At 42.2% G+C, this 12,435-nt stretch overlaps 1 protein-coding gene and 1 long non-coding RNA gene across 3 annotated transcripts; one reads left to right on the forward strand and one right to left on the reverse strand.

Annotated features, from left to right (window-relative positions):
• Positions 1-17: 17 nt before the first annotated feature.
• ifnphi3 (interferon phi 3) lies at positions 18-5,899 on the reverse strand. Of its 2 annotated transcripts, none has more exons than XM_044181379.1 (7): positions 5,813-5,899; positions 2,473-2,614; positions 2,173-2,392; positions 1,275-1,367; positions 996-1,157; positions 784-855; positions 18-501 (listed from the first exon to the last, which is right to left on the reverse strand). In XM_044181379.1, the coding sequence occupies exons 3-7, from the start codon at positions 2,299-2,301 to the stop codon at positions 373-375; spliced, it is 585 nt and encodes a 194-aa protein (XP_044037314.1). In that variant the 5' UTR covers positions 2,302-2,392; positions 2,473-2,614; positions 5,813-5,899; the 3' UTR covers positions 18-372. The 2 variants fall into 2 exon arrangements, with proteins under 2 accessions (XP_044037314.1, XP_044037313.1); XM_044181378.1 differs by having other exon boundaries at positions 140-501; positions 2,173-2,400.
• A 5,758-nt stretch (positions 5,900-11,657) lies between these two features.
• Positions 11,658-12,071, forward strand: LOC122869112. The gene is made up of 2 exons (XR_006376242.1): positions 11,658-11,810; positions 11,911-12,071. It is a non-coding gene; the product is annotated as an uncharacterized LOC122869112 (long non-coding RNA).
• The last annotated feature ends 364 nt before the right edge of the window (positions 12,072-12,435 follow it).

A 12,435-nucleotide genomic window follows, 5' to 3' on the forward strand; every position in this document is an offset into this window, starting at 1 on the left:
AAAGTTCAAACTGTCAGTTTTCTTGATGCTTTAATTTTATTAAAATGAACAGTGAGACAACAGAAACAAAAATATAATCACAGAACAACAGAATTACAGTAAAACATAATTTATAAAAATATAAATATATGAAATATAGTATAAAAATATCAAAAATGGTCTTAATAAATAGATAAATAGGTCAATAAATAGGTCAATAAATAAATAAATATTAAGGTCAATCAGCATGATGAATGGCCATCACTGGGTGTGGTCTCGTGTAACAGTTGGCGTGGTCTCGTGCAATACTGGGCGTGGTCTCAGGCAATACTGGGCGTGGTCTCAGGCAATACTGGGCGTGGTCTCAGGCAATACTGATGGTGGTCTCAGGAATCACTGGGCGTGGTCTCGGCATTTGTGGCCGTCTCTCCAGGTGAAACAAGTGCAGTGTTTCTGCAGGCCGGTCGCCAGGACCCTGAGCAGATCTCTCCTTAGAGCCATCCAACCACAGGCAGCGCTCTCCTGAGTGACACACAGAGAGACCCGCACCCTCAGCTTTGATTGGTCCACACAGAGATCTGATACCTCAACCTAAACGACTGACAGACCTAATTCAGGGCATAAACATCCCATCTTCTTGGTTTTCTCTCTGCACAGATATATTTTATTAGAATAATATAATATATTAGACTGTTACTGAATTTATTCCCAATTTGTTTTCTGCTGACGTGAGACTTTAAAATCATCTGGAAACAATTTTGTAGAAAAACATTCGTAAAGTCAGTTTAGTGTTTGTGAGTTTACCTGCTGCTGCAGAACTGCTGTCACATTACTGAAGTATGAAGATAAAACACCTGAACCACTGACTCTGGACAACTGGAGAGAGAGACAGGTCAGGCAGAGAGGAAGAGGAAAGAAAAACAGATAAATAATCAAATGGAGCCCAGGATGTCTGACAGACAGATGTACAGACAGACAGGTGAGACAGACAGGTGTACAGACAGACAGGTACTCACACAGCTTCCCTCCTCCAGCAGTCGGAACTGCAGGTTTTGGAAGTCTTCGAGTTTCGCATTGTCCCAGGTGACTCCTCCCTCTCCGACAGGCAACTCATGATCCCCGAAAATCTGTCCCGCTTCCCGCAGAGACTCATACACCACCCATAATGCTTGGCGGCACTGCAGGGAACCAATCATAGGTTAGTGTTTTCAACCAGGTTCAGAGTTTAAAGGTTTTTAAACAAACTGAACATAAAAGCAGCTCTGCGATTGGCTCAGATGAGGTCAGAGGATTACCTGAGGGTGATTGGTTGTCTTAGCAGGGAAGGCGGAGTCTGGGAAGGAGATGTTGGTATTGAGCACCCGGCAGTGGACAGGAAACTCCTCCCCCTACAGGACAGACAGGAAGCAGTCCAAATTTTATCAACAACTGACCTGCTAACAGCAGCTAATGCCAAGCTACAACTAGAAAGATACTGACTGGCTAACATCAGCTAATGCTAAGCTATACATAGAAAGATACTGGCTGGCTAACATCAGCTAATGCTAAGCTATACATAGAAAGATACTGGCTGGCTAACATCAGCTAATGCTAAGCTATACATAGACATTTTCTGAAGAAAGTGAACATGTGCTCACTGTTGAAAATTTGAAATTGAAATAGCTAAAATACTGAAAAAAGTGTTAAAATTGAAGTGCCGATAGAAGTTGACGATTCAGCTGAAGAGTAAACTGTGAAAGCAGTTGAAGTGAACTGTGTATAAAGATTGAAAGTTGTGGGAGTTTCAAGAGCTAAAGAAGTTTTTTTTGTTCAAGTGTCAGTCGAAGTGTAATCACTGAAAGCAGATTAACTCAGTTAAATAATAAAAGATAAAAGCAGTGAAACTGAAAGTTCAAGAGTAAGATATGAATGACGTTGAAATTTAAGGCACTGTAAGCAGCTGAAATGTCAGTTGTAGTGAAAGATCTGAATGCAGTTGAGGTGTCATTTATAGAATAAAGATAAGTGCAAGTGTTACTTGACATGTAAGGGTGAGCGTCAGTAAGTGTTAAAGTCGTTGAAATTTCAGTTGAAGTGGAAGCACTCAAGACAGTTCAAGTGTGTGCACTGTAAGCAGTTGAAGAGAGCACTGACAGTAGTGAAAGTGTCAGCTGACATGTAAGAGCATTCTGTTTAAAGGTCAAAGTCTCGTACCAGGTCTCTGAGCAGGTGGTGGGTCGACATGACCAGGTCTCCCTGCAGCTGACACTTCGGCATGGCAGCCACCATCAGCTGGAGGCTGCAGACCTGCAGGAGGACGAGGAGGACTGAAGAGAGTGTCATGGTTCTGGTTCTGATGGATTTTGTTTCAGGTGATCTTCAGCAGGTCCTGGTCTTTCAGGTGGTTCTTCAGGTTGTTCTGTTACTTCAGGTCCTGAGGTTCTAATACAGACCTTAATTTTAGTTTAAGTTCTACAGAAAGACAAAGATGTTCTGAGTTGTAAAAACCTTCACCTGAAGCGGGTCCTAGTTCTGGTTCTTCAGGTGATCTTGGTCCTGGTTCTGGTTCTGGTTCTGGTCCTGGTCCCGTTCCTCGTCTGGTCTGAGCTGGACTGAGATGTGCTGTGTGAGCCTGATGCCTCAGGTGAGATATAACCTGAACCAGAGAGCGGAACCAATCAGAGGCCATCTACCTGTGTGAGTCATTAAACCACACGGATTCTGATCCAAACCACAGCAGAGACTTGGACCAGGAGCCGTCTCCTCTGCCAGGTGAGTCACTGCAGGTTCATTCAGGTACACAATCCTTTCAATGTGGAATTAATGCAGATTTATTTTGATTGACACAAAGTTTAACTGGAAAGTGGGAAGAAACGTTCAAACACTTAAAAACACTTTCAGCAGCTTTATGAAAACAAACAAAACAGATTTTATTTTAAGGTTTTGAATCCTGAACTTCGTCCTAAATCACAGCTGGAGAAACAACTGAGGACGTTACGACGGCGACCCGTCTGACGAACCACTCCAAGAAAAATATGAGACATTTTGTTTGTTGGGTAAACTGAAGTCTCAGACATCCTTTATTTTGATGATGTCAGGTAGTTTCAGACTGAGTGTGACGGCCGCTGCTTTCTGTCTCCAGGGCTGCAGACCTGTTGGGAGGTTAATCAGCTGCAGGCCTGGTGCATGGGGCACACCTGGCCCAGGTGTGCCCCATGTACCAGGCCTGCAGCCAGTCCTAAGAGCTCCTCTCCCCATTAGTTTCCTTTTCTTTGTTCTTACAACACAACAGTGCTCTCTCTACACCACTGACTTTCCAGATTCCTCCCACAGACTTTTATCTATACATATATTATTTCTAATTTTTTAATTGGACACGACGTATTATTATTATCATTAGTGGTGGTAATAATATAAATCATAAAACTGCATACACACAACACCACTATATTGTGTCGATATAATACAAATGTGTGTGTGTGTGTATAAACATATATATATATACACACATATGTATATATGTATATATATATATATATATATATATATATAACATACATATATAATATACATACGCATATAGATACGTTATATATACATACATATATGTATATACATACATATATACATACACATATATATATATAATATACATATATAACATATATATATGTTATATATATACACTATATGTACTGTCTTTAACGCCGTGTCCCACATTGCGGACGATAAAATGTTTAATATTAATGACATTTTTAAATTCAGGTTTTCAAACATTCAAACCAAAGAAATAAGTAACAAACATCAAAGGCAACGCAATAAAAACACAAAGTACAGTTTCTCCTGAATACAGTGATGAAACAAGTGTTTCTATTGGCCGGCTGTGGATCTCCGCTCAGCCGCAGATGACCTCTGACATCACAGTGTGACGGGAGCGAGCGATAAACCTGCAGCGCAGACGGATGAAGTGTGTTGTAATAACACGCAGCGCGTCAGAGCAGAGGGGGAAACGTTCAGCTCGAGTCAAAGTTAAGTTTCATTTCAGCGCCGACTAACAGCAGAGAACAAAGTGGTACTTTACATGAACATTAACATCAGATTCAAACACAAATGAAATGCAAAGTTTCAACCATCATGAAAACGAGTGAAAGTGAAAAGCTGCTTGTGAGTCAACAGATCTGTGATTCCCGAACAGCTCGACAGCAGGACTCGGCTTCATGCGCGCTTCACATTTCTGACTGAAAGGAAACTCCGTCACCGCTTCTATTAGCTGACAGATATTTCCACCTCTGACCGCCGAGGAGGCTCAACGCGTGGAAATCATGTTACGTTATTACGGTAAGTGTGAGCTGTCGACATCCATCTGTATATTCAACACAATCTATATTTATTTACCATTTTGTTACGTGTGAAAACTTAAATATAGAAATGAAGTTAAAGCCTGTAAAAATGTGAGTGAAATAGTTTATTTCCACTGAACTTGTCAGAAACTGTGAACGTTGCGTTCAGAAAGTCCTTTAAGGTCAGAGGACGTTCTGCTGCTGAGTCGACAGAAAGAAGAAGAAGAAGAGAAGAAGAGTCTGGTGGACGAAGTACGCACATCCTTTGCTGCAGTAAAAGTATTAATCATTTCAATGAATTTATTTATTTAGCGCCAATTCATAAGAGAAGTTTTCTCTTTGCACACTGAAAACCCTCTGCTGCAGTGAAAGTGTGAGAGTGTGATCAGGAAAAAGCCCTTAAAGCATTAAAGCAGTGCAGCGTCCCTGTGGCTGCTGTGCTGTTATATATTCTGTCATCAGGTTATTATTCCTCGTGCATTAATGTAAAGCAGGATGTTGCTGCTGCAGCTGGTGGAGCTGGAGCTCATGTTGAACCGGTTTGTATCGGACTGCAGCTGATGATGCTTTTCATTCTGGATCCATCTGCCCATTCTTTTCTCCGTCGATCCATCGATCGATCGATCGGTTTGGAAAACTGGTGAAAACGGTGAGAAACGCCGTCACGACGACCCAGAGCCCAAAGCGACGCCTTCACCGTGTCGTCGTGTCCGACCGACAGTCCAAAGCTCGACGTTATTAACAAACATCACAGTTATTACAGTCGTTCAGAGGAAAAGCAGCAGATCTGCACATCTGAGAAGCTGCAAAATGACTTCAACCATTGATTTTCTGTCAGTCGACTAATCGATCGATCAACTGATCGTTTCAGCTGAACTCGTACAAACAGTTGGGAGTTTAATTTATAACAAAACATTTTATAAACTCTTCGTGTGTTTTGTGTAAAACTCTTACTTGAGTAAATGGACTTAATTACTTTCACCACCTGACCCCTGAAGTCCTGGATGTATTAATAATTAATTCAGATGTTAAAGATCTGATCAAAGAAATCCGAAACTCAAACCACAAACATGAAAACATATAAATACAGATATATATTATATATAATATCATTTTGAAATATTTACCACAGAAAGAGTTCATGTTTTTGTTTCTAATCCTGATTTTGTAATAAATATTAAATGTCTTGATTATTTTTAACAGAAGTCTAAACTTTAACTGAAAACAGATGTTTTCGTGTCAGATGCAGATGTGACACCTAAAATATCATCATGCATAAATGACTGACACAAATAAAAATTAACCAGAGATATGTTTCCAAATATTCCTGTAGTGACAAATGTCTGGATCTTACTGAGTAAACTGTTTGTTGAGCTACACAATCTTCCTCTCATCAACACGTTTGTTTGAGAGGAAAACTTTGATCTTTGTGGATTAAAACTTTCTTCTTCACGTCTGATAGAAAAAGTGTATTAATGCTGTGAATGAACCGTGAACAGATGAAATAAACTCACTGTGTGTCTGCTGGGCGTCCTGCAGGTTCTGGTCTTTGTTGATCTGGTTCTCCCTCTGGCTGGTGGTTGTTGTGGTTCTGATGAGCATCTCTCTCATCTTGTGGTTTAAATAAAGCTTCATCTTGAATGGAAAGAAACTGAAACTCTGAAGTCTTCAAAGCATTATCAAAGAATACATTCTACGAAATTGGAAATTCCCCCCCGCCCCCCCACAGCGCCACCACCACCACAGAGCGCCACACTGCCTGTGTGCCATCTTACTATGACTGTTAACACAAAACAACACCGTAAAGTGCAATCAGACCACAAATACGACAAATAAACTGGATTATTTCAGGAATAAAACATGGCAAAAATATGTGGACAGCTGAACGTTGCAGCTACGTGCATTTATATGACATTAGACCAAAAGTGTGTCCACATATTTTTGGCCGTACAGTGTTTAGTTTTAGCTGATTCAAAATCAGTTCTCCCTGAAAAGACACCAGCGTTTATCCATTTATTTAAAAACCTCGTACAGACTTTCCCCTTAACGTTAATCAATTATCGTTAATTAAAGGCCTAATTATTTGGTGAGTTTAAGGTGTTATTAAGGTTTATATTTCCAGCTGCTAATTAATGACATTTTAATTTGATTCTTATTCAGATATTTCACAGGTTTGACAGATTTGGGACTAATGAATGGAAACATTTGTGGCCTGGAATATATTAAGTTTTCTCAGGGATCCAGAGATGATTAACTCCTTAAAACGCAGCACAGCTACTCTGTTTTTAATTAAGGTGCAAATGAAGAGGTTTTTAGGTGATAAATCCACCTTAAGATAGACAATAACATACAGCCTCCCTTATTTTTTACCAAAACTATCTAATTCCTCAATTATAATGCAAATTCAAGGGTTCACCCCAAATTTGGGGTTAATTATGAACGAATGAATTGATTCTAATATATTAATGGGGGATTTATTGATTATCTGCTCAGTTTAAGGGGGTTTTAACGGATAAAAAGACTTAAAATGAACACAGAATGAAATTCATAATTTTCACTTTGATTTATTTATTTGGTCAATTAAAGGTCTTTTTGACCTTAAACGTTTTTACCCAGAACACCCTTTAACCCCCCGCTTAATACGTGACAGTCCATTTATAGTTTGAGAGCTTTTCATCCCTTTAAACGCACTTAAACCATGAAGATGACCAGTTTTAAAATACTTACATTTATTATTGTCCATTAGTTTATTCTGTAAGTGTCCCTTTAACATATCTGAGCTAAATCATTATTAATAGTGAATTCATGAGATCTGAATGTAAAAAATGAACAGGAAGCTCACACTGGTGCCCAACCTGAGGCTCAGGCACTTTACAAGGATTTCTTTTTCTAGTGAAATACTGAACAGTTTTATGGCTCTAGTATATATATATATATATATATATATATATATATATATATATATATATATATATATATATATATATATATTAATATATAATATAATATATATATAGTTTGAATAAAGGACTCTGTGATGAGGATTTACATGTTTTAAGGTTTAACAGAGGCAGGAAACTGTGGACTAACACATTATTAAACGCTGCATCATTAACTTTTCCCCTTATTTCAAAATAAGGAGTCGACAACATTTTGGCCACAAAGTGTCTTAGATTCCATTTTGCACATCTTTATGTTTTCTGTATGAATCAAAGTAAAACCCGTCTGTGTCATCACACATCGACTCGCTCAGGATGCGGTTTAACCCCCGAAATCTTCAGTTTGCATTTACAGAGAAGACTCGGCAGAACGGGAGAGAAAAGAAAGCCAGAGATGGACACGAGGCAGGAAGTTCAGCCGCAGTTTACATTTATGCAGAAAAGAGTGGAGGATCCGACTCCAACAACAGAAAGGAAACCACATAACCCCCCTCAGAGGGTTATCTATAACTTGAAGTTGGCTTTTTTTCTGAATGACTTTCAGCTTCTGCTGAGAAATGTGGCGATGCAGACAGAAGGAAAGTCCTCCTCACTCACTCCTCATTCAGTTTCCACTTCACTTCAGCTTTTAGGAAAAAAGGTGAAACCAAACTGCAGCACATTCCTCACGTCTGTTGAATCAGCTGCTTCAGCACTTTTTCCACTGTGCAGACGACAGCCATGTCACTCTAAACTCATTATTATTCAATGTAATAAATAAATGCCACATTAAACACAAATGTTCTAATATGATAAATAAATATCTGTCAGACACTTTATTGATCCTGAGAGGAAACTCTGTTCCAGCAGCTCGCTGTCAGTCACACAGAATATAACACTCTGTAATACAGGCCCGATACATTCAGAACCAGCTGGAGATCAGTATAAAACAAAATAAGTGAAGTACAAAGGGGATTAGAGGTTGATAAGTATGTACAGTATAATAATACAGTATAATAATACAGTGAAATTGAAGTTGTGCCACTGGTCTAGATGTTGGAAACTTTGGGGCTCTTTTACCAATGTTTTCTTCATTTCCCTTAAATTTGTTTGTAAAAACCGAACCGTCCTGACCGATACGGACCACTCCTAATTATTTTTCTTACCTACAAACATTTTTAAAATAAGAAAAAAATCTGACAAAATACTAAATTTGCTCGAACACACAAGTTAAGATCATATCTGTGCGTATGAACGTTTCCTGAATGAGTTTTTACACACATGTAAAGATATGTTTTTTTCTTTTAAACTATTGGTCCATATATGTAAATATATACAAACTTTTTTTAACTTTACACCAATATACGTAAACATATATAATACAGTTTTATTATATATCAGTATATGTAAACATATATAATAAAGTTTTATTATATATAAATATATATAAACATATATAATAAAGTTTTATTATATATCTATGGTAGTCTGCCACCTACCCGACCTAACCAATATCCTGGAATACCACGACCTACAAGAGGTGTTCAGTAAAGACCGGGCTCTGTCCCTTCCTCCACACCGTCCTTATGATTGCGCCATCGATCTCCTGCCTGGCGCCTCTCTTCCGTCGAGTCGCCTCTACAATCTGTCTCGACCTGAACGGGAGGCCATGGAGACATACATTAGAGACTCTTTACAGACAGGCCTCATTCGAGCCTCCTCCTCACCGGTAGGGGCAGGGTTTTTCTTCGTGGCCAAGAAGGACAAGACACTACGCCCCTGCATTGACTACAGAGGTCTTAACCTCATCACCGTAAAGAACAAGTACCCCCTGCCTCTCATCAATTCAACATTCGAACCTCTCCACGGGTCCACCATCTTCTCTAAGCTGGATCTCCGCAATGCTTACCATCTGGTCCGCATAAGGGAGGGGGACGAATGGAAGACTGCCTTCAACACACCCCTGGGACATTTCAAATACCTTGTAATGCCGTTCGGACTCACCAACGCTCCGGCAGTATTCCAGGCTCTGGTGAATGACGTTCTCCGCGACTTCCTGAACCGCTTTGTTGTCGTATACCTCGACGACATCCTCATCTTCTCCCAAGACCCAGCCAGCCACGTCAACCATGTCCGTCTAGTATTACAACAGCTCTTGGAGAACTGTCTTTTCGTCAAGGCGGAGAAGTGCAAATTCCATACGGACTGCGTCAGTTTCTTGGGCTACATCTTGGAGAGTGGGCGGATGAGGACGGACCCGGCCAAGGTAAAGGCGGTATCAGAGTGGCCTACACCTACCAACCGTAAACAGCTGCAACGCTTCCTCGGGTTTGCGAATTTCTATCGGAGATTCATCCGTGACTACAGTCGGGTGGCGGCTCCCCTCACCAGACTCACCTCCTCGAAAGTGGCTTTTGCTTGGAGCGCAGAGGCTAACACAGCTTGGGCCAAGCTTAAGGCCCTGTTCACGGCCGCGCCCATCCTGATCCAACCGGATGCTTCACGTCAATTCACGGTGGAGGTGGACGCTTCAGAAGTGGGAGTCGGAGCCATACTCTCCCAGTACTCCGACGCCGACCAGAGACTCCACCCTTGTGCGTTTTTCTCCCGCCGACTCACTCCCGCCGAACATAATTATGATGTGGGCAACAGGGAGCTCTTGGCTGTCAAGATGGCTTTGGAGGAGTGGCGCCATTGGCTGGAGGGAGCTGAGCAGCCATTTACAGTCTGGACAGACCATAAGAACCTTGAGTATATTCAGTCGGCTAAAAGATTAAACTCTCGGCAAGCACGATGGGCGTTGTTTTTTGGGCGTTTTGAATTCACCCTCACCTACCGACCCGGATCTAAGAACATCAAGGCCGATGCCTTGTCTCGCCAAGATCTTGAGACCGGGTCAGATACGATCCTGCCCCCCACCTGTGTGGTAGCGGCACTCACGTGGGAGATCGAAGCCAAAGTGAGGGAGGCCCAGAGGGATCAGCCAGACCCAGGTAACGGTCCACCGAACCGCTTGTTTGTCCCCGACGCCATGCGATCTCAAGTACTACAATGGGTCCACAACTCCCATTTCGCCTGTCATCCTGGCGTCACCCGAACTCTCTCTCTCCTCCGACGGCATTTTTGGTGGACCACCATGGAGGCCGACACCCGGGCATTCGTGGCCGCCTGTACTACTATGTGCTCGTGGGAAGTCTTCACATCGACCACCAGCTGGTCTTCTGCTACCACTCCCAGTTCCCAGTCGTCCTTGGTCCCATATCGCCCTGGATTTCGTCACCGGACTGCCCCCATTGCAGGGGAACACCACCGTTCTAACCATTGTGGACCGATTTTCCAAGGCGGTACACTTCGTGGCCTTACCCAAGCTCCCTTCTGCGCTGGAGACGGCTGAGCTTCTGACTCATCAAGTGTTCCGACTCCATGGGATCCCTTTGGACATTGTTTCGGATCGAGGTCCCCAGTTTATTTCTCAGGTCTGGAGAGCTTTTGGCCAAGCTCTGGGGCAACCATTAGTCTCTCCTCCGGCTTTCACCCACAATCGAACGGGCAGACGGAGAGAGCCAATCAGGACCTTGAAGCAGCTCTTCGTTGTGTGGTCGCCTCCAATCCCACCTCTTGGAGTTCCCAACTCCCCTGGGTAGAGTATGCGCACAACTCCCTAACGTGCGCAGCTTCCGGACTCTCCCCTTTTGAATCCTCGCTTGGGTATCAGCCACCCCTTTTTCCAGCCCAGGAGAGTGAGCTTGCGGTTCCATCCGTGCAACACCATCTCCGGCGTTGCCGAAGGGTTTGGAGAGAGACTCGGGCCGCCCTTCTTCGATCTACTGAGAGGAACCGTCAGATCGCAGATCGTCGCCGAATACCAGCACCCACTTACAGACCAGGTCAGAGTGTTTGGTTATCTTCAAAGAATATTCCATTAAGGACTGAGTCATAGAAACTGTCTCCCCGCTACATTGGCCCTTTTGTTATTGAACGGATCATTAACCCTGCTGCTGTCAGACTCAAGCTACCCCGCTCCATGAGGGTCCATCCCACCTTTCACGTTTCTCAGCTCAAACCAGTCACCTCCAGCACTCTGTGCCCTCCTTCCGTCACCCCTCCACCCGCCCGGGTCATTGATAACCAGCCGGCCTTCTCCGTCAGACGCCTTATGGACGTGCGCCGCCGGGGAGGGGTTCCAATACCTTGTGGACTGGGAGGATATGGTCCAGAGGAACGGTCCTGGGTTCCCCGTTCCCGCATCCTCGATCCTAGGATGGTGAAGGAATTTCACCGGGCCCACCCGGAGAAACCTGGTGGGTCGCCAGGAGGCTCCCGTTGAGGAGGGGGTACTGTGGTAGTCTGCCACCTTTTCCTCTCCAGCCCTGTGTTCTCTGTTGTGTTCCCCTTCCTGGTGTGTCTTGTGGGTCCCCTACTTGTCTTTGGATATATGTGTGTGTGTATGTGTGTGTATGTTACCTGCCTGGCTCTAGGAACCTCCCACCTGCGGCTGATCACCAGCACACCTGTCTCCTATCTACTCATCAGTCTTCACAGCTTATATACCAGGCTTTTCCACTACTCCGACGCCAGATCGTCCCCGTACATTGTACAACAACTACGTCTAGGCTCTCGCTAAAGCTAAGTACTTTTTGCAAGTGTGTTTTTCCTTCGTGTTTTTGATCCTGTCTGTTTTTGCTCTGCCTAAGGCATTACCCGGTGCTGGTGATCGCCGCTCCTGTGGTTTCCTGGATTCCTGTCTGCCTGTCTGCCTGCTTCTCCAGCCAGCTTCACCTTGCCTGTCGTCATCTGTCTACACTGCTCATTCACCATTCGACTTTATTACGAATAAAGTGTGTTTTGGATTACAGAGACTTCTCGGTATTCTGCATTTTTTGGGGTTCGAAGATCGTGCATACGACAATATCAGTATATGTAAACATATATAATCAAGTTTTATTATAATCAGTATATGTAAACATATATAATAAAGTTTTATTATATATAAATATATATAAACATATATAATAAAGTTTTATTATAATCAGTATATGTAAACATATAATAAAGTTTTATTATAATCAGTATATGTAAACATATATAATCAAGTTTTATTATAATCAGTATATGTAAACATATAATAAAGTTTTATTATAATCAGTATATGTAAACATATATAATAAAGTTTTATTATATATAAATATATATAAACATATATAATCAAGTTTTATTAT

The sequence above is a fragment of the Siniperca chuatsi genome, linkage group LG21 (genome assembly GCF_020085105.1).
Source record: "Siniperca chuatsi isolate FFG_IHB_CAS linkage group LG21, ASM2008510v1, whole genome shotgun sequence".
Taxonomy (NCBI): domain Eukaryota; kingdom Metazoa; phylum Chordata; class Actinopteri; order Centrarchiformes; family Sinipercidae; genus Siniperca; species Siniperca chuatsi.